This window comes from Rhodnius prolixus, unplaced genomic scaffold, assembly GCF_049639745.1.
Source record: "Rhodnius prolixus isolate KJV_2025 unplaced genomic scaffold, Rpr scaffold_12, whole genome shotgun sequence".
In the NCBI taxonomy this organism is placed as follows: domain Eukaryota; kingdom Metazoa; phylum Arthropoda; class Insecta; order Hemiptera; family Reduviidae; genus Rhodnius; species Rhodnius prolixus.
The window spans coordinates 1,083,334-1,106,159 of record NW_027411635.1 but is presented as its reverse complement, the minus strand read 5'-3'; the positions used below and the strand labels follow the sequence as shown (position 1 = coordinate 1,106,159).

General features: G+C 34.9%; 1 protein-coding gene across 3 annotated transcripts in view; it reads right to left on the bottom strand.

Annotated features, from left to right (window-relative positions):
- Window positions 1-8,236: 8,236 nt before the first annotated feature.
- mei-41 (ATR serine/threonine kinase meiotic 41) overlaps window positions 8,237-22,826 on the bottom strand; it is a 105,405-nt gene continuing 90,815 nt past the window's right edge. For 2 of the 3 annotated variants that reach the window (XM_074143649.1, XM_074143650.1), the window contains 6 exons: window positions 19,764-19,871; window positions 19,071-19,212; window positions 18,879-18,993; window positions 18,102-18,255; window positions 9,259-9,510; window positions 8,237-8,516 (listed from right to left, as the gene is read on the bottom strand). In XM_074143649.1, the coding sequence (XP_073999750.1) occupies window positions 8,343-8,516; window positions 9,259-9,510; window positions 18,102-18,255; window positions 18,879-18,993; window positions 19,071-19,212; window positions 19,764-19,871 (945 nt within the window). In that variant the 3' untranslated portion in view covers window positions 8,237-8,342. Of the gene's footprint in view, window positions 8,517-9,258; window positions 9,511-18,101; window positions 18,256-18,878; window positions 18,994-19,070; window positions 19,213-19,763; window positions 19,872-22,826 lie in introns of those variants that run through there. The other variant, XR_012463091.1, reaches the window with a different exon arrangement.

Sequence of the window (22,826 nt, the reverse complement as noted above, 5' to 3'; positions counted from 1 at the left end):
ATTCTAAATCTTCAATTAAAAAAGTTAACCTTACCTAATGCAATTGTAAGATTTCAGGTTATTTTTTTTTTTATTGTACAATGATGAGGACGAACCAATTGAGAAAGACGAAATGTGGGAGCTCTGGGTAAAATGAAACCGGGAAAGTTAGCCGGTCATGACAGAAAAGCACCCGAAATGTTACTTTTCAGAGTAATGAACAAGATTAGAGGGAGGAAGAATTCCTGAATACTGGGAAAAATCAATCACAATTCTTATCTATAAAAAGGGGGTTCCAGAGAGTGTGCAGATCACCTGGGATACCCCCTGAATAGGCAAAAAGGAATATGACTGTAAATATCACTAAGATCAAATGCCTGGGGGTCTCTAGAACAGATAAGGAAGCGGGAATCTCCATAGACAGACCATAGAACAGGTTCGCAGGAACAGGATGCACTAATGACCATCACAGTCGATGCATTATTTAGCAAATTAGTGCTTTTAGTTCTTAAAGACAGGTTCGTTTGCAATTGTTACGCGTATCGAGAAGAAAAGGACTTATTTGTGACAGATAGTACCTGACATGTAAAAGAGCGCACACCAATATCAGCATTCGCATCACAGAAGTTTAAACAAAAAAATAACTAAAATCGTAACTTGGTGCTTGATTAAGGGCTGTAGTACGTGCGTTTGAATTTAAAAAAAGTGGTGATATCCCATTTATTTTTTTCAGACTCTCTCCTTTAAGTATCCTGTACAATATCGGGAATAATCTTGATAGAGTTTTATACTAAGAGCGAATTCAGTGAAGTTGTCAGTGTTTAGAGATAAGTTTATTTAGAGATTCCCTTCAACCAAAGGTGGCATTATTTTACAGAATGTATTTTTTTACAATATTTTGAATTTTATTAAAACTAATAACACAGCGAGGGGGTAGTGGTGGAAAAACGTTTTCTAATTTAATAGTAAGGATAGGTTCATTAGCGGCATCTATTAATTCGTTTTGGAACTTCTATGACCCGTTCAATATCATTACCATTAACAGCTTGTACTTTTTTGTCTAAAAGTGATCAGAATTTCTTACAATCGGCAGCATTGTAGTTATGTATATTCTCTTCTGCTTGGTAGCGTGAAGAATTTTATCCTAATCTTTAAAAAAAAACGAGATTGTGATCCGAAGAGGGGTACGTGGTTTAAAAGTAATGTTTAAATTAATACTTTGTATTAGGTCTATATCAAGCATATTAGGACGAGTTCGATCGAGAAAATAAGTTAGGTTATCAGGTACTAAAATGATTTTGTTGTGTCTAAGAGTTTAATTTTTCCATTTCTATTGTTTGAAAAGCAATTCCATGCCACTTGTTTGCAATTAAAATAACATATTTTCATAAAGCGAACGCTAATCTTGACTGTCTAATTTTACAAAAGATGATAGATACATAAGTTCATGCTATTAAAATCTCACTATTACCAAATTCAGCATTATAGTCCGCTGCTCTTACTGACTTAAGTCCCTAAATAATGTTTTATATTAGTTTTAAGTAATAAAACTACTTCTCTACAACTGTCGTTTCTATTATTACTACAATAGCAATTTATTCTTGTTTTTCAACTATATTTCTAGTGCGCTATATGTCGATATTAAATTTTCTAATGTATTACAATCTGAACAAATATTTTGTACATGAAAATGGCCAGCATTAAGGGTCTGTGATATCTAATAAATTTTAAACATATTAATGAAACCTTAATGCAGTAAAATTACTTAAATGTTATCAATTTCTATATTTCGAACATCTCTAAATGGCTGAAATTACGAGCTGAAGTATGAATGAAATGTTAGGTACTTGCTGTTTTGTGTACCTTTTGTCGTTTAATCAATCGTGATACTTTTTAAACTGAAAGTTTTTATTAAAGAAATTTTTGTACCTTTTAGACTGATTTTTATTTTGTTCCTTTATTTGAACCATATTGAATATATCTAATAATAATTAATATTAGGATATCTAGAATAATTAGGCAGAGTTACGCTGGGAATAAGGGATAAAATGTTTTTATTAATGCCTAGAGGTTCTGGTCGCCCATGCAAATAAATATTTGTCTTCAATGTCATAGATTTCCCAGAAACATAAATCCAATTAATTTTTTGTTATATACTATCCAATGGCAGTAATTGGTAAATACTCCTTTAATTATCATTTTTTAGCTTTTAAAATCTATATGAATAAAAATGTATACGTTCGTTTGTTCAAAAAGATCCATCCCTCGAGGCTTCCAATAACAATCCAGATTTGGATAAAACGACTCCCAAATATCTAAGGCTTTTAACCACCTGGAGAGATAAGGTGTTGTAAAAAAATTCATATTTTTTAAAAATCATTTGATCGCAAACGAGGAGAGCGAGTCGACGGATAACCTGGCATATTTAAAGAAACTACGATAGGCAGACTGTACACCAGTGCATCCCAATCAAAACCTTAACAAAAACTTACAGTTTAAAATGTTAAGTATAAGGGTTGATTAAACGCCAAAAGGTACACAAATCAGCAGTACCCAACATTTCATTAATACTTCATTAATAGTTAAGTAATTCTACTGCATTAATTTTCATTAATAAGTTATTTTTTAGAATTTATTAGATGTCACAGACCCTTATGCTGGCCATTTTCGTCTACAAAATATATGTTCAAGTAGCACTGTAGATTGACTGTAATATCTAGTTATTTATAATAATCAAACTATTAATTACAGGTTAAAAAGAAAAACGTTATAAAAAATAAAAAAAAATTATGAGGCTAAAAAATTCAAAACTTTTTTTTATAAAAAACTTATACCAATGATTTTGTTTATTTTATTTATTTATTTTTATTTTTAAATAAAAATCGTCGGTTTAAGTTCATTCTTCGATTAAAGCAATTGTTATTTTATGAAGTAGTCAAACGTTTATAATAATAGGTAATAATTATATGGCTTTATCGCAAATAATATAGTTTTCTTCAATTACATTCTCAATCTAGGTATAATTAAATTAAATTACAATTGAGAAATGAATAATTGTTGTTGAATAATCTACTTGTTATTAACTGTGTGTTATTTGTGCTCACGAATACTTCGGTAAGACGAATTCAAGACAGTAGCCTACTCTAACTTTGTCTTTTTCTACTTTAACATGCATGTACATATATACATATGTGATTTATCATAATTATAACAAAAAAATATTATAAATGAAGTGGCCAGCATAAGGGTCTGTGACATCTAATAAATTCTAAAAAATAACTTATTAATGAAAATTAATGCAGTAGAATTACTTAACTATTAATGAAATGTTGGGTACTGCTGATCTGTGTACCTTTTGGCGTTTAATCAACCCTTATACTTAACATTTTAAACTGTAAGTTTTTGTTAAGGAGATTTTTGTACCTTTTGGATAGATTTTCCTTTTTGTCTATTTTACAAAGTTACATATCTTCTTTACAGATTTTTTTAAAATTTGGAATAAGCTATTCTATCATTACAACCTGAAAAAGTGTTAAGTCGGAGTTACTACCACTGGAGAGATCTTTTTCAAGAATGATTATAGTTGCGGTCCCCAAACCATCCTCAATAACAATTTTTTTGAGAATGTGTTTTGAATAAAATAGGAAGGTATTTGTACGTAAATAGCAAAATTAAACTGCGATTTCAGTAGTTCCTTTTAAGAGGAGCAAGAAAAATAAACTGCGATTACAGTACTTCTCCCTAAAAGGCAAAGATTTTGAATCGAACGACAATTCATTGATGTAAATCGGTTCACTCATTGATAATTTTAACGATTGCAGTACTTCCTCTTAGTAGGTGTAAGAGCATGATGGCACCTCACAGCCACGTAGAGGAGCTTTAATCACTAAATTTTATCAAAATCGGACTAAGCTTTGTAGAAATATTGGTAATAATAGTTTTAGAAAGGGCCTTATTTGGGTGGGGCAAACTTCCCTCCTTATGAGGCATAGCGTCGAGACTTTTAAAGTACAAATCTGTACAAAATTTCGATTCGAATGACACTTCATTCATGAAAATCGGTTCACGTGTCGATAATCTGAAACGATTGTTATACTTCCCTTAACAAGTGTAAGAGCAGATCGTCGCTTTATTGTTACGTAGGGGAGCCCTAACTCTATCATCCTACCAAATTCTATCAAAATCGGGCCAAGATTTACAGAGTTATTAGTAATAAATAATTTTGGAGGGGGCCTTACATAAAGGGGGCTAACTCCTCTCCCATTCGATGTACAGCGCCGAGACCCCAAAAGGCACATCTACATAAAATTCCAAATCGAATGACACCTCATTCATGAAAATCGGTTCACGCGTTTAGGCGCTACGTTGTTTACAAAAAAGGTAACAAGAAGAAGAACAACAAGAACAAGAACAAGAACATTTTTTGAAAAAGCCGTTTTTTCTCATTTTCGGCAACTTTTTTCTCGAAACCTATTAGATCTGGGTGGTTGCAAAAAAATTACAGTTATAAAGGAGGGTTTGCCCAATAATTTAAAGAAAATTTGGGAATTTTATCTTTTATAGAAAAATAGAAAAAAATTGTCATAGTTGGGTGTTTTTCAACGTTACGCTTTTTCGTGCAGTTTTTGATGATCAACCCTTATACAACTGTCCTATCGGACAGTTTTAATTCTCTGTTTAAGAATTTAGATCTTTCTGTTCGGTTTCAATCTTTTATGTTTTTGTTTTTATGTTCTTTAATGTTTATTGTACTCACACCAACACTTTGTATAAGATAAATCTTAAAACAAATAAATATACTACACTTCTTTTTGAAAAGGGGTGTTCTTACGTGGAGGCAAACTCCCTTCCCAAAATATATACCATCAAGACCTAAAAAAAAACACATCTAAATATATAAATTTCGAATTGAATAACAATTCATTCAAGAAAATAAGATCACATGTCGATTATGTGAATGATTGTAGTAGTTTCTCTTAGTAAGAGTAATAGCAAGACGGTACTCTGATGTTACGTAGGAGAACCCTAACCCCACCATCCTGCCAAATTTTCAAATGTTTTACAGAGTTTTAGTAATAAATGTTTAAGAGGCCATAAATGAATTGTGCTGACTCCTCTTCCATTGCATGTACAGCTTTCAGACCTCCAAAAAGCACATTTACATTAAATTCAGAATCGAATGGCACCTTATTCATCTGTTTTTAGGCGCTACGTTCTTTACAAAGAAGGTAAAAAAGTATAAGCAAAAAATTTGTTTAATGTTTTCGCTCATTTTTGGCAATTTTTTCTCGAAATCTTTTAAATCTACGTTTTTGCCCCCCCCCCCAAAAAAGGCTTTTCAGTGCAGTTTTTGACGATCAACTCTTATGTATAAGGATATGTTATAATTATATAATATTAAAATTAATTTATATTGAAACTAATACACTATATATTAAACTAATATAATAATTTTTTCTCTTTGTCGATGCGTGTCACCCCAAATGAGCGTGTCATAGAGTATGCAATCACGGTTCTAGACGGCAGTTTTCGATAAAATTAGAAATTCACGTAAAATTTTAAATGGTAAACCAGTTCGATGAAATTGAAAGAAAAGTTATTTTAGTAGCATCAGTTCAAACAGATTTATTGAAAAATCAGAGAGGGGAGCACATACGTCATAATAAATAAGCAATTCTGACGGACGCGTTTACTAGATAAGGTGAAGTAAGTACACAATAATATTCACAAGAATAGAGTACAGCACTTTTGAGGTTAGTATAAAAAGCTAACGTACTTTTAACTTCATGTTTTTGTATCTTATTACTCTACTAGCTTGTATGCTGTTCACTCTCTAACCTTTACATAAAAAAAATTAACTTCAGTTTTTCATGTAACTAATAAAATCAAATTAAGCCAATTATGGATCTTAAAACCATTAAATCTTTATTAGTCACAAAGGAAATTTAAGGAAAGAAATTAGTTGAAGTTAGATGAAACATATAATAACTTCTCCGAAAAAAATCAGAAAAAAGTCAAGAACCATTTAATATAATAAGTGAAGAAGTAAATAAAGCAAAGCATAAAATTTACTATCTAGATTGGGAGCTAGAATGTACAGCTTCGTAATCCTCAGCTTTAAAAAAAAGAAAAAAAAAGTCGATTTAGAAATGAAAGTTTATAATTTGATTCGTAACAGAATTAGAAGAACAGAGTCTGAATCAGATTTTGTACAAAAAAGAAAAATTAAAAATTAAATTAAAAAAAAAGAGGCTCTAGTTTTGGCTTCACAACTTGGAGAGAAAAAGTCGACATTCTTAGCAACAAAAAACTGCTTTGGGATACAGAAATGTTTCAACAGAAGACTTCTTTCTCTAAGGAGGTTCTTCACTCTGAAAGCCAGGGAACAAGGAAAATACACAACAATCAAATTTGATCAAATAATAAAAAGAAACGGTTGAATTAAGTAAATCTTCAAAAAGGCCAAAGAATGAAAAACTGAAAGTAATGCAACATGATAAAAGAATAAGGAACATAGGAAAAGGCAGGATCTTTGGATAACTTTTTTTGTTTTAGAAGTGAGTCTAGCGGCTCAGAACAAGCCTTAGAGAAAAACAATAAGATCAAGCGGAAACCAGGGTTATCATCGGTAACAACCACGCAAAGGTCTTGGAACTTCACAAAAGTAATTTTGAAATAAATAACAGAGACTCAACTCTACCCTCAAAACGGTCGATCACCGAGAGGACGAGTGACCAAAACCTCCCGGTTAAAAAAAAAAAAATATAAAATTATTGTTAAAGCGTAAAACAAAAACTTAAAATTTGCAACTCTCAATGTTAGAAAGAACAATCGGATGCAAAAGAAAAAAAAAACGAATTAGTACAAGGACGGTCACAAACTAATATCGATATCCTAGAGTTGGGGCGGGTGTTGGTCTAGTGGCCAAAAGCGTGGCTCGAAGTGGGAGATTCCCAGTTCGAATCCCGCGTATTACTTTTTTTTTTTTTTATAAGATATCGTTTATAGTAAAGTATGAGCTTCCGTCTCCGTCTACGACACCTAATTGGTAGTTGGACGTTAGCCTCGCTTGAAAAAATAGGCAACTTTTTTTTTTATCTTAGAGTTGGCAGAAAGGAAGAAAGCATTGAAAGAAATTCAGGCTGCATTTTAATGTAATATGGTGAACATTAAGGAAGAAACGGAATTAGCTTTGTAACCAACAAACAATGAAAAAAAATGTCCAAGAATTCAAAACAGTTTCTGATAGAATAGCCTCGCTTAGTCTAAATAACGAAAACAATAAAATCGTTCATTATATTCAGTCTACGCTTCAACCTATTCTTAGCCAGAAAAAGACTGCAATATACTTCACAATCAATAAAGAAAAGTTGAAAGGTGTTGTAGTAAAATGAGAGACTTTTATTGCCAAATTGGGATAAGGAAACTCTAAGAAAATAACGTACAAGAAAGTATGCTTAAAGAAAAAGTAGAAATACAAAAGGTAGAAATTCGTAAAGTTCTGTGTGGAAGCGGTACTAAAGGTTTGAATATACATTCCACAAGATGAGAGTGGGAAAGAGATGGAAAAGGCAGGCAATAAAAACTAAATAGATGATATTCCGCAATGTTACAATTCTTCAAATTTACACAATTGTCAGAACGCCGAGGAGCCAAATTTGAAAACTTCTGCCTAAAGTGCTTTTAAATTTAAAAGAAAATTTTTTTTCTAATCTAAGAGAAGACACTCTTCTTACTCTAAATAAATAGATTGAAAAATTATTGGGTTTAGCATTCTGGAAAATCTGGGACATTGATGTGTGTGCATGGGTATCTAAGGTTTGATTAAACGACAAAAACTAAACATATTTATGAACGTCTTTGAAAAAGATAGGGCTGCTTTCGCCACCAATATATTAATATATCGAGGCATTAGGAGCCAATAGTAACTGTGAATACTAATATGTTGGTTTTTTCCTAGCCCTCGCAAACAATAATGGTTAATGTACAAACAATACAAAAAACAATGTACAAACAATACAAAAAACATAATAAATAAATACAAAAATGTTTATGACGTCTGGTCCCCGTGCTCTACTTTCCTTGGTTTTACTTATCACTTTATCTTATTTCTTCTTTTAATATTCACTCTGAATTATCAGCGACTTCACCTGAATTCCAGGATTGAGCCGGGGTATTTTAGCTCCGGTGTATACCATGTTAGTCACACACCTTCCAAAACAATTGTTGCCTAAAATGAAGATTAAAAACACAAATACTCATGTATAAAAAACATAAATTTATTTCGTACAAAATTCTGCAGGTACAAATTCAGGTACAATCGTTTCATTTTGTTGTGAATTCTCTAAGATGATTAGTGTGTATTAGAGGAATGCTCCCCAACCGTGGTACATGCGACACAGGTTTCCGGGGTTCATGGCCTCGTTCACCAGGCGGCGCACCTGACCCTCCACAGAGAAAGGTTCCGTCATGGCACCACCCTCCAAACGGACTGCGCCCTTCAGCTTTTTTTGCATGACTAATACGTTGCGCAGAGCCTGTATGTACAGAGAAATATGTGTCATCGATGAAGTGCCACTTAATTTATGTAGTAACACTTAACTGCTAATAATTTATATTTTATCTTCGATAATTTTCTTTTAAAACACAATTTAAATCTGGACAGCTCAGTAGTAATAATTTCATTAATATAACTGCGGAACTTTAGCGATTCTAATACGTTAGGGAAAGGGAGCTGAAGTATGAATGACGTTAGGTATTTGCTGATTTGCGTACTTGCTTTTGTCCTTATACTCAACTTTTTAGATTGAAAGTTTTTATTAAGAAGTTTATGCCAGTATTGCTCGAATAATTAGAGGAAGTGACATGGGCTTTAATTAGAATTTCGTCCCATAGACAAAAAGTTGACTGAGAAAAAGTGCTGATACAAACAGACAGTCAAGTGACCTCACAATGCGCAGACAATTTGCAAATAGATTACTCACTATTGGAAGCAGTATGAAACAAGATGACTATTCTGCAGGACAATCACTAATAACATTCAAGTATCTATGGCAGAAAAAAAGTTCGGAGCGGAAAAGAACGAAAAACCCGATTATGTGTTCACTCAATTGCTTTAAACCATTAGTTGATGGAGGCGTACTACAGAGTACCAATATATAAGACTACAACTGATGACACATTTCTACTAATTGCTATTCCGTGTTCAGGGAATAAGAACTTCCGATAGCAACTCAAATTTTAGAAAATTTGGACGATGTAACAGATGCTCCTTCTTACCTGCTCGTTGAGCTCTTGGTCCTGGTTGAAGTAAGCCCATTCGGTCGACACTGCGCGCCAGGATCTGTTTACATCGCAATAGAGAAACGGCTTCATTATTGAGATCAACTGATCCGACTTGGCGCGGGTCACTTTGCACACGATCTCACAGCACCGTATGAATCCTCCTTCCACGCCGGTCGAGCCAAAGGCCCGTACAATGTTTTGGGTTAGACGAAATGGCACAACTTCCGGATATTTCAGTTTCTGTCCCTATAATAAAATTAGTTCATAAGTTAGTTACAAAAATCAGTTTAAAAGGGGCCTTACTTAAGTGGGACAAACTCCCTTTCTAATGTAGACATCAACATCCACAAATGCTATATCCACATAGAATTTCGGAACAAATGACCATACGTTCAAGTAAATCACTTCCCTTAGTGGTTTTTTTTTCCTACCAACAGTACCGCTGCTGATAGGGAGTTAATTTACAGTATCACATAACATGTACACTGTTCGTACATGTTATTGTATACAAATGCAATCTTTAATGAAATAATAAACTAAATATTCATGATAATTCAGAATAGTTATACATACAATATCTAATATATATTAATACAATATATAATACACAATAATATACAACATATATACATTTATAATACATTATGCTATTTAACAATATACGAGGTGTGGCTACTAAATAACGAGACTGATGCTGTTACAGAAGAACTATGCATGCGCCAAATCCTAACAACCGACAGCTGTGCAGCGCATAAAGCCTTCTCTTTCGATTGCAGCGGCTCACATGTTTGTAGAGAAATCTGTCTTACCGGAACCGTCGTTTGTGCAAGAGGTGTAAGTTTCGTTTTGCCGAAAACATGATACTACACATGTAGTAGAGCAACGAATTGTAAAATTTCACATGAAACTGGATAAAACCGCTACTGAAACTTATCTTTTATTAAAAGAAAATTATGGCGATGAATTTTTATCACGTGCGCACGTTTTTGAGTGGTTCAAGCGTTTTCAAAATGGCCGAGAAGACTTCGGAGATGATGACCGCCCGTGTCCCCTTCCACGTCCAAAACGGATGAAAAGTAAGTAAGTAAAGTAAAGTAATCGCCTATTTTTTCAGGCGGGGCTTAACGTCCAACTACCAATCAAGTGTCGTGGACGGAGGCGACTAGCAAACATACTTTACTGTAAATTTTTTTTATTAACCATTAAATAAAATCCAAGGCCTAAGACCGGGAATCGAACCCAGTACCACAATACATTTACTGGTCCCGCCTCTAACCGCTCGGCTACCGTGGCGCCTAAAACGGATGAAAATGTCGATTATAATTAATCAACATTACTACCGTGAGATGCTTTCTCAACTCCTTGAAAGAGTAAGGAAAAACCGACCCGATTTGTGGAAGAACAAGCATGGGTTCTCCATCAAGACAGCGCGCCGGCTCACACTGCATTGTCTGTCAAGACGTTTCTAGCCAAGTACAACATCCCAGTTTTAGGCCAACCGCCATATTGGCCTGACTTTTATCTGTTCCCCAAAGTCAAATCTGTATTAAAAGGAACACGATTTCAGTCCGTTGAAGCTGTGAAAGAAAAAGCGGCACGCGTCATGCAGGAGCTCACAGAAAAAGACTTCCAGCACTATTTCCAACAATGGAAAATCGCATGGAGCGTTGTTGTAGGGATAGGGGAGGGGTGTATATTGAAGGTGATAATAACTAAATATGCATAAATTTAAAATAAAATGTTTTACAGCAATAGTCTCGTTATTTAACAGCCACACCTTGTATATAGATATCATAATATTTAAATACATTACATAATATATACAATGTTCATCAAAAATTTCTGTCGGTCTAGTCAAAAAATGTCTATTTGTATTGAATGTATAAATTTGTCTAATGATGGTAAATAGTCTCTTGAAAGAAGTAAAGATGTTTCGATGGCCAGTTGTGTCCTGTGGTCGTAAGGTGTTGAATTAGATGATTTTTGTACCGTTCCAGAAGTGGACAGTCATATATTAGGTGGGTCCCAGTTTGTAGTTAATTTTAAAATGTCGCATTTTATCCAGTTTTGTATTGTCGGTATGAACTTGTGTGTCTCCCTCCCCTTAGTCGTGTTCGTCAGTCTTCTTTCAATTTCTCCAACCTAGCACTTTCAGTTTGTTTTTCAGATAAGCTTTAGGTGCTTTGTGGTAGTAAGTCTGCAGTACATGTTGCGTTGTCGCTTCTTTAGCCAGTGTGTCAGCCAGTTCATTGCCTTAAGTCCCGACGTGTGCTTTTGTCCATTGTAGTTTGAGTGTGTTATCTGTGGCGAGAACTGCCTGTCGGATCTGTTCTATAAGTGGCCAGTGTTTGTCTCTGTTTTTAATACTGTCAATAGTTAATAGTTATCAATAGTCAATAGTTATCTTGCTGTCAGTCTTGATTATAGCAAGAAGATATAGGAGAAATTATAGAAGTCTGGCTCCTTCATTCGGTGTTCCAGAAACCATTCCACCGCCTTAAGCACCGCTAGCTGTTCGGCTTGGTTGCCACTACAATTGGCACCCAGGTGGTATTTAAAAGTTTCCAGAAGAGCCAGTTTGCTGAACACCACAACTGCATAGCCTACTCCGTCCGATGTCTTACTTCCGTCAGTGTAAATTTCGTAATTATAGTCACTCCCATCGATGCTGTCAATGTCTAGTTCGTGAACCGCGTGTATCCATTCCGAGTCGTCAGTTGGTTTTTGATAGTCTTCCTCACTGTCGTGTCCAATTTTTGATGTCTTGTACATCTTTATTAACTCATCAAATCTGACCAGGATGGAATGAATGTTAGCCACAACTAAACCCGCATCAGAGATCGTTCTAAATCCCTTTATTATGCGGAGTGCCATCATCGTTGAACTCTCTTCAATTTAGTTTGATTGAACTTCTTTCTCAATGCTTTACCCCATACAGGTGCTGCGTATGTGAGAATTGGTTCAATGGCTGCCAAGTAAATGGTTTTGAGAGCCTCACAAACTTTGGCTGATCTAGATAGGATGTTAATCATCTGAAGACTTTTTTGGCATGCTATATCTACATGTTTGTCAAAATTGTATCTCCAGTAATGTAACTCCTAGATACTTCAACTCTATGACAAGTTCTACTTTGCCCCCATCCAAATATAAATTCAGCCCTTCCTGTTCACCCTTCCTCTTGAAAAAGAGAGCTTTCGTTTTATTATGGTTAAATAGTATCTTGTTTTCTCTAGCCCATTTATTAACAATTTGCAGTGTTTCATTGCAAACACCTTCCACCTCCAGCTTTGTTTTGGACGACGCCATCAGCAGTAGATCATCCGCAAATGCGAGTATCCGTATTTCTGGTGGAAACGATTCCACCTGTGCTAATTAATATAGATTTTTTGGGCAATTAAAAGATTTCAATTGGAGTAGAATTGATGGCCACCTTTCTGGATCTAAAGCGCCTTCAACGTCTATTGAAATTAGGATTACTTTCCTTCTTTTCTGAAAGTTTTCTTCAATGTACTTAGTCACATCAACTACAGTATCCGTCGGTCCCCTCTGAGGTGTAAATCCCATTTGCCGCTCACTAAGGAAATGGTTCACCCCATGGTGGTGCATAATTCTGTCGATTAGAAGTCTCTCTAATACCTTTCCGCGAAATGGAAGCAAGCAAGCTTATCGGCCTATACTTTCCTACTTCTGCGAATTTTCTCGCCCAGGTTTAACAAGCAAAATGACCAGAGATTGCTTCCATTCCGATGGAAAATAACCTCTTTTTAGACATACATTGTACAAACCCACTATAAACTTGAGAACTTTTCAAAAACTTTCAACATTATTTCTTTTGTTGTACCATCGCCTCCGGGTGTTTTCCTCGATGCAAATTTATTTATAATGTAAAATTTTTGTCCTTTTACTAAAAACTTTACTTGCACCTAGTGACTGCCACTTGTTAATTTAATTTATGTGGGTTTGATAAATAATAAAACTCGCTAAACTTATAAGTAGTAATTCGATTTATTAACACATTAACTTTACTAACATTAACATTTACTAGCAACTATTGCTATTCATTACATCTACCAATTACAACAGTCACAAAAGTTTACTGTTACTTACTCACTACGTAACACCATAAAACTGTTCCACGACTGACTACTGGTCCGCACTGCACTGAATTGCACTAGTCTCAGCTGCACTAACAAAGATCTACTCACTAACTGACTATCTGCCTAACTGACTAACTCTGAAGCACTCCGCAACACTGACTCTCTCGAACTCCGACTCAACTCTAACTCTCTCCAACCGAGACTGACTGCAACTCTGTCTGACCGCAACTCCAACTCCGACTCCCCCACTCCAACTGGGACTGCCCCACTTTAACTCCATCTGTCTCACTCTTAACTCCGTCTGTCTCACTCCCACCTGCCACTCGCTGGTGAAAACACATACTGCCCCCACCCTAACTGGGGCCGCTCCCTTAGCTGGCTTTTACAGAGCGGTGGACCGTTATAGGCTACGGTCACTAAACTCCTTGAACAATCTAGCCCCTTTCTTTTCCAGCTCAGGTAAAGTCTTGCCTTTTGTTTACCCAGTGGTGGACCGTTATAGACTTTGGTCAGCCAACTCCCAGAACAATCTAGGCCTTTCTTCTCTGCTCAGGTCAACTTCGTTACAATAACCCTTCTAACTTCATCCAATGAGAATTCTTGATCATTATCGGTTGACATTGTCCTTATTTCTTCTCTGATGGTTGCATGAAAACTGTCCTCTATTTCTAAGTCATCGACTGGGAAAATTTTGTCCATAATAGTTTCTATTTTTTCTTGAAAATTAGTTGTGAAACTTCCATCACTCTTTCTGATAGTAGAAATGATGAGTTTGTTTCTTAACTTACCAGAAGATAGTTCATACACCAAATTCCAAGGGTTTCCTCCACTGGATGATTTGCCTTCCACGACTCTAACTTGGTTAGCGAAATCATTTCTCACATTTCTTCTTACTTTCATAATATTTTTTCTTTCCTTTTTCACAATTTGATTGTCTTCTTTTCATTTTTTCATTAACCTCTTTCCTTGTATTCGTTAGTTCTTCATTCCACCAGCAGACCTGCCGAGAACTGTTTCCCCTCCTTGTACCGATAATCGGAATATTTCTATGGCAGGTTTTTTTTCAAAGCTTTATTAAATTTAGAATAGAAGTAAGTAAATTGTTGAGTACTCGACACTTCTCTCACAAGCAGGCAGTCCAATTGTTCGGTTGAAGGAACAGAATCGAGTCTCGAATTCAAACACTTGCATTTAAACTCTTCCTGTAGAGCCTCTTCAAATCTCTTCCAGTCGGCCTTCTCTATTCTATATCTTTTGACATTGAGATTTCCATTATGTGAAATCTTATATGATCTGACAAGCTTTTTTCGTCCATTAATAAGTTTTTCTAGTTGTTTACGAAAGATTTTAATAGATGAAATAGTCAAGTCTTTATTACTGGTTCCGCTTAAGCTGTGGAAGGTGGGAAGCCCATCATCAACATTGTGTACAATCAGTGAGTTTGCAGCCTGAAATGATTCCAGAGTTCTTCCTCTTTTGTTTGTTACATTGTCGAACTAGGATTTTGCTCTACAGATGCTGTCCATACAGATTATGTAGCAGCCGTTCTTAAGCCTTTCTAATCTATATTTCAATTCATTCAGTTTGTTGATATCATAGTTAAGATCAAGATACATACTTGCTAAAAAGTAATTGTGTCCACTTCCATTATGAACCTCAACCATCACAGCATCTTCATCGCTGAGTTCACACAACAGAACGAAATCCAACATGGGATCAGTGACAATCACAGCTGCTCTTTTCCACCTCTCACCTTTCTCATACGTCCTGTACCTCCAAGAAACTCCTGCTACCTTATTAGAGATACAGTGAGGTTCTTGAATGAGAATTATATCATACTTTTCTCCAGTTAACAGCTCACATAATTTCATTAACTATAATAGTGATTATTATTAGTGAGAACATTTCAATTTATACAGCTAACTTTTCTCTACAATTCGGTAAAAAATCCATTCAAAACTGAACAATACGAAGAGAAAAACAAAGGTTTGAAATTTAAACAAATTTGAAAAACACCAAAATTCATCGTTCTATATCTCACTAACCATTATCACTAAAACATTGAAATTTATACCACTTATAAAGCTAACTATTCCCTACAATTCGGTAAAGAATTCATTTAAATTTGAATAATAGACAAACGATACAAAGGTTAGAAATTTGAATACCAAAACCACTTAAATTTAACCTTCTATATCTAAATATTATAACCATTATTACTAGAATATTGTTATATACACCAGTAATAGAGCTACCTTTTCTCTACAATTTGTAAAATAATTCAATAAAATCTGAACAATGCGAAAAGAGGTACTAACGTTCGAAATTTGAATGAATTTGAAAACCTCCAAAATTTATTCTTTTATATCTCCTCTACTATTAAAACTACTACATTGCAATTAATATCAGTTATAAAGAAAACTTTTTTGCGATTCGGTAATGAATTCATTGATATCTGATAAATACATAGAGAGATACATGCGTATATTTGAAATTTGAACGAATTTGAAAACATTCGAAATTTAACCTTCTAAATCCCATTAACTATAATCACTAAAACATTTCAATTTATACCAGTTATAGAGCTAACTTTTCTCTACAATTCTATAAAGAATACATTTAAATGTGAACAATACGAAGTCAGATACAATGGTTTCAAGTAAAAACGAATTTAAAACCACCTAAATTTAACCTTCAATAAATCATTACCTATTATCACTAAAACATTGAAACTTATTTCAGTTATAGAGCTAAATAGCCTCTACAATTCGGTAATGAATTCATTGATATCTGATAAAAACGTATACTCGTATACGTTTGTAATTTGAACGAATTTGGAGGCGCATCGTGAGAACATGCTTTCTTTCTAAGGCAATTCACTCCGCGGAAGCGACGAGATCAGTAAAGATGAGACCGTAAACCAAAATGACCACAGGAACCATCTTGCATACCGTTAAATCCTACATATCGTTTTTAATGTTACCATTATTATATTTCTGAATTAAAAGATATGCGTATGTACAGGGCGGACCAAAAATATACGTATTTCAAACTGATATATTTAATAAACTGTAAGACATACAACTATGGAACTTGGGACACATATTTATGAAACTCTCTAGTTTAGATTACAGGTGTTCAATATGTCCTCCACCAGCGACACGAACAATATCACACCGATACTAAAATTCCTGCCATACTCGACTAAGCATGTCCGGTGTTACTGATGTAATGGCAGTACGGATCCGGTTCTTCAACTCATCGAGGTTCTGCGGTAGTGGAGGAACTTAGACGGTGTCCTTGATGAAACCCCACAGGAAGAAATCACATGGCGTCAAATCCGGTGACCGTGGGGGCCAGCTGAAAAGTGCTAAATCGTCAGCTCCTTGACGTCCAATCCAACGGTTCGGAAGAGTTTCATTCAGAAACTGACGAACTTGACGACTCCAGTGAGGGGGTGCCCCGTCTTGTTGAAAAATGAGGTTGTCCTTGTTCAGCCTCGGAAACAACCAGTTTTGCAACATATGAAGATACTGCGGACCGTTAACCGTGTTTCCATCAAAGAAAAAAGGGCCGTAAACAGATGAGCAGGATATAGCACAAAACACATTCACTTTAGGTGAATCTCGAAAATGTTCGATTTGCGCATGTGGGTTCTGTAGGTCCCAAATTCTAACATTCTGTTTGTTCACCTTCCCACTAAGGTGAAAACATGCTTCATCACTGAACACGATCCGTTCTGAGAAATTGTTATCGTTGTCAATAACATCCTGAATCTGGCCACTAAATTCCACACGTTTATGTTTGTCATCATTATTCAGAGCCTGTAACAGCTGTAACTTGTACGGCTTCATAACTAACCTGCGTCTCAAAACACGCCAAACTGTTGTTTTAGGCAGCTGCAATTCCCGACTGGCACGACGTGTTGATTTTGAAGGGCTACGTTGGTAAGCAGCTTGAATCCGTGCGACATTTTCTTCAGATACACGAGGGCGGCCAGGACTCTTTCCTTTACATACACAACCTGTGTCAACAAACTGACGGTACCATCTGCGAATGTTCCATCCATTCGGAGGATCAATTTGGTACCTCAACCGGAAACGTCTTTGCACTGTAATCACGGAATTACACTTCGCAAGCTCAAGAATACAAAAGCTTTTGTGCTGTGGCGTAGCCATTTTACAACAACTGTGAATACGTCATTGTAACCAAGCACAACTGACATCTGGGGGACATGGACACAAACTAGACAATGCACTCGTTCCTCCGATAATTAGCACATGCGTATTTTTTGAACTTAATTGGTATATTAAGAACTAATTCTAACAATCTCACTATTGCAGCTTTCTGAGAATCTACAATTCTTGCGAGAGGGAACCCTATCTCTTCTATTGTCTCCAAAGGAGGATTTATTTTTATCTTTCTATTTTTTAAGATGCTTCAATTCATAAGTAATTGGCGCCCAGAGCTTTTTACAAGACACTGCTAGCCTCCGGCCAATGGTCTCTCGTTACAGACAAACACTTCTATCACCGGATAGTGAGGTATAAGAACCTGCTAGGAACAGAAAATCAGCAGCTTGATTCGTACAAGGCAACTCCGCTTTGGAATCCAGCTGATGCTAACCTCTAAGTTAATCCCTTCCCTAAACTAAAATCTTTAATGAGTATCGGAAGAAAAATAGTTTCATAATGGAATACCAAATATGGATAAATTGTATTTAATAAAACTCAAGCCCACCTTATCAAAGATACAGTTAAAGTCCACATGCACTACTTCTCCATTAGTGGTATCTATGAGGATATTCTCTCCGTGCCGGTCACCCAGTCCGATGATATGCCCAATGATAGACATCACGGCACAGGTATGAATAAAAGCTTGTCTCGCCAGGTACCTACAATAGAACAGTTTATTCACATTATCAATTGATCTTTTGTTTTTTTCTAAAATAAGAGTTTATGACGTCCCCCCCCTTTTTTTTTTTTTTTTTTTTTTTTTTTTTTTTATCTGGCAAGATTTTCAGTAGGGCCTAATTGGGTAGGATATGATATACAAAATGACCAGAAATTCTGAGTGGAATATTTTATTTTGCCGCTGTGTCCATTCATGCGCTTTATGATTTTTATTTAAATTAGGGGAAGAATTAGCATCGAAATTAAAAAAACAAAGAGGCACTTCTGATTTAAAGATTTTCTCAGGTAATTAAGCTCTAAATTTTCTTCTGCCGCAATAAATACACCTTTAGAAAGTGCTTAGTAAACAATCAGACATCTGTAAAAATGTGGCATATGAAAATAACTTACGAAACTATGTATATTAATTGTAGTTTATGAGTATTTTTAAATTATAAAAAAAAAAGAAATTGTGTATTAATATTTATTTAAGCAATAATTTGAAAATATTTATTTATTATGTCCATGTCTTTTGACAAATTTAGATCGAAATAGATACACATAAAACTGAATAAGAAATAGCGATAACCATAATTGTCTGAAAAGTAATTTATGATCGCATTACCAGGAATGTGCTTTAGAAAACTGCTCAAAAAACCATTTGTGCAGAATGGGTGGATGTCTAGGTAGAAATATTTGTCGAAAGACTTTCAATTTATCTGGTAGTGCATCATGTGGTCCTGCGAACAAAAACGTATCTCATTTGATCTTGCTAATTTAGTAAATGCATTGAGGAAACTTAACCAAAATAACTAACCAGTAATTAATTCTTTGATTTCTGATTCTCTCATGGGTGAAATTCCATACTTTCGGTAAGTAGAGTTAACTGCCCCTTTAAAGGTTACCATCTTGTGTACCCATTCGATCAGTCCACATTCATAATTTAATGGTACAACGCTCTAAAAACAATAGATTAAGAATTACACATTTGCATCAAATTACAATGTAAATTTATATGAAATATATTCGAGTTCTTATATTAGATTGTACTGCTTTCGTTCTTATTTTTATAATAAAACAACAATCATTTATTTCTGTTAACACTCAATCTGATGATACTATCCCTGAAGATAGAAGAAAATCCGAAATTTGTAAGAGTGAAAACAAACTATATTGTTATGAATGAAATTAGAAACTGAGGTAATAAGTTAGTTCGAAAAAATGGACTAATCTAGAAAAAATATGTTCAATTTGTAAAAAGTGAGGTAATAAGTTGGTCCCAGAAAATATGTTAGCTATTCAAATTGCACTAAATGAGGTAATAAGTTGGTTCAACAAATCTAATAGAAAGGGGTTCAAACTGAACAAACTAACGTATATTTAAAAAAAAATCGAGCAATTCCAAGTGGCCACTTTGAATAATGGTCAAATATTTATTCGATATTCGAACCTATTCGACTAATGTTCACTACTGCGACTACACACAATAAATACGAGAAACAATACTTACGTAAGTTCTAATATGAAGATCGCGACCGTGCGAAGAGGGATTTCTAGCTAAGCACATGTTAACCAGAGAGTTGAACTCCATAATCCTAGAATCAAGCCGCAGATCATCCTGAAAGCAGACATAAAATTTAAAATTAAATCGGTCAGGGAAATAATGCTAGTGCTGGAAAATCACTTGTAAAGAAAAGTTTAGTCAAGACTGATTTTGGCTTTTCTGTACACATCTTTACCTACTCATTTAAAATCTGACAGCATATACTAAGTATGTAGACAGTAAGAACTTCGTAAGTTTTAATTAGAAGATCACGACCATGCGAGAGGGCTGTCTGGCTAGGTACACCCTATCGCATTGACATTTAGTCGGATGTATCAAGAAAAGCACATAGCAGACAAGTTTGTCTAATCATCTTAATCAGGCAAATATTGTTGCGGGTATTAGCCAGTCCTATGCAACCTTACATAAATAGGTAGTTAGGTGATTACCTAGGACTCTTCATCCCAAACGCCTGAATTCATTTCCGTCATAGTGGCCTCACGAAGAGGTTTAGGGACCAGTCTGAGATAAGTCTGAGAAAAAGTCACATCTAGAGATAAGGTAGCTCAGAAAAAAAAAAATTCAAAAAATGAATATTCCACTCGGTAAAGTTGTACTTATGGTGAGAAATTTTGATGGCTTTTTCGACTTTGTGATATTTTGTTCATACACTCACAGTCTTTCTTTCTCTCTCTCGCGCGTACACCGTACACACACACACCATTTCCTAAAAATAACTTTTTCTGGTACCACAAAACGGTTGTTCCTGGTGAAAAATCAATGACGAAAATTTGGAATGATTGAATTACCTCTCTCTCCAAAATTGAAAACAAAAACTAAATCAGTGCCTTAAGCATGGCGAAGTTCAACCAATGGATGTTGCGGAGACCACTGGTGATGAGGCTTGTTCCTAACCGTCCGACTTTTGGACTGCACTATAAAGTCACATGACTGGAGAATAGATGACTGAACGACTAAAATGATGGGTTAACTCGCCATTTTCCACCAGTGAATTATTTCATATTTTAATTGGGGACATAATTGATGGTATTATTTTATTATTAATTTACTTATTACATTTTTATTTACATAGATTAATAGGTCCTTTAAAAAAATTACCGTTTGTCTTACTAAAAAAAGTTCTAAAGACTCTAAAACCTCCACATGTCTGCCATAAAAACCATATTATATTTAACTTTAGCTAGTTTGGTCTCTATAATATTTATTTTATTTGTCTTAAGGGCAGCGCCCTATACAAAGAGGTTTGGCTGTACTACAAAATATATTTATATGATACACAAATGTTAGAAAGAAGCACATAAACAGAAGTCAGGAAAATGAAAATTCGAAAATGAGACCAACTTAAAAACCACATAAACTCGCAATGCCAAACAAAAATACCTCTAATCATTTAACATAAATGATCTCAATTTCAGTGCTTCAACAAAAAAATTGAATAAATTAATTACATTTCTCTTGCTTGGTGACTGTAGGATCAAAGGAAACTCAAAATATTGTATATCGTTAATAATAGAACATAAATAAACCGCTCTTAATGAAGAATAAACAGGACAGGAAATTAGGACATGGTACAAATCCTCTTGTTCATGAAGGCTGCATAGGCTACATAATTCTGGTGGGTTTATTTTATAAGTTATACAGCCAATTGTTATTTTTAAGATAAACTTAGAACCCAATCGAAGCTGAGCCAGAAACTTTAGAAACTTGAAATTCATATCGTATGTTAAATATGCCTGAGGTTGCTGATCCTTTAAGTAAAGAGAACTATATATTAAATTGAAATTGGATTGATTTACTTTGTCTAAGTCAAGTTCTCGCAAATGGTTTCTATAAACAAATAAAATTTCTTTAGACTTTTTTTTAAATAAATTTAAATCCTGTACTGAAATTAGGCCTGAAAAATCAATAGAATTGAAAGTATTCAGTAACTGAGTAACCCAGTTAAATTTAACACTGGCAATTCTATGCTGCTCACACAGTTTTAAAAAACAAAGAAAGGGGTACCTGTCGGAAGACATATTTTTCAATTTAAATAGCCAGTTAATGGCTAGCTTTAACACATTATACTTAATGTGAACAGTTCCCACTTTTAGGCGAATCGCAAAATTGGGGGTGCACCGTGATAGACCTAGTAACCGCTTATAGAAATTTAAGTGACAAACTTCCAAAGAGTCACAGTACCTAAGTCCCCAAATCTGAGCGCCATAAAGAAGTATTCCTAATACAATAGCATTGTTCAATTTGGTTCTGGCCTCCCATTGAATTATTTTTGCACCGGCACAAGTTTACAGTACAGAACCAATAGCTGTGTTAGTTTTGCCAACAGTATATTCAGTCTGCTTAAGAAAAACGCCAGAATTAGAATACAATATACCGAGGTAATTATATACCGATACCTGTTCCAAGTGTGAATCGTTAAAAATTAAACGCCTGCTACTCTTTCTATGCGATTTTGAAAATCTAATAATTTTAGTTTTGTTAGTGTTAACGTGGAGAAAGTTTTCTTGACAGTAGGTTTCTAGCAGGTTCAGTTTAGACCGAACATCTGTATATGAATCACCAAACAATACCATATCGTCTGCGTATAGCAGCATAATAATGTCAGTGCTCTGACCAATAGGGATGCCCGAAAAGCCTTTACTTCTAAAATAAATTTCGATGTCGCTCATAAATAAATTGAATAGGAGTGGGCTCAGTGTTTCCCCCTGGAGAACTCCTTCTGTTATATCAACAGGTTCGGATAACTCACTACCACATCGAATTTGAAGAATCGCATTATCATATAAATACTTGATAATTCTTATTATCTTACTGCTGACACCTATTTTATTCAATTTAACCCAAAGTAAACCATGATTCAAACTGTCGAATGCCCGTTTGAAATCAATGAAGGCACAAAACAATTCACCTCTAGGCCTGGATAATTTAACTTGTATTAACGAAGAAAGCACGAAAATGTTGTCAACACAGCCTCTTCCCATTCTAAACCCATTCTGTGATTCAGGTATT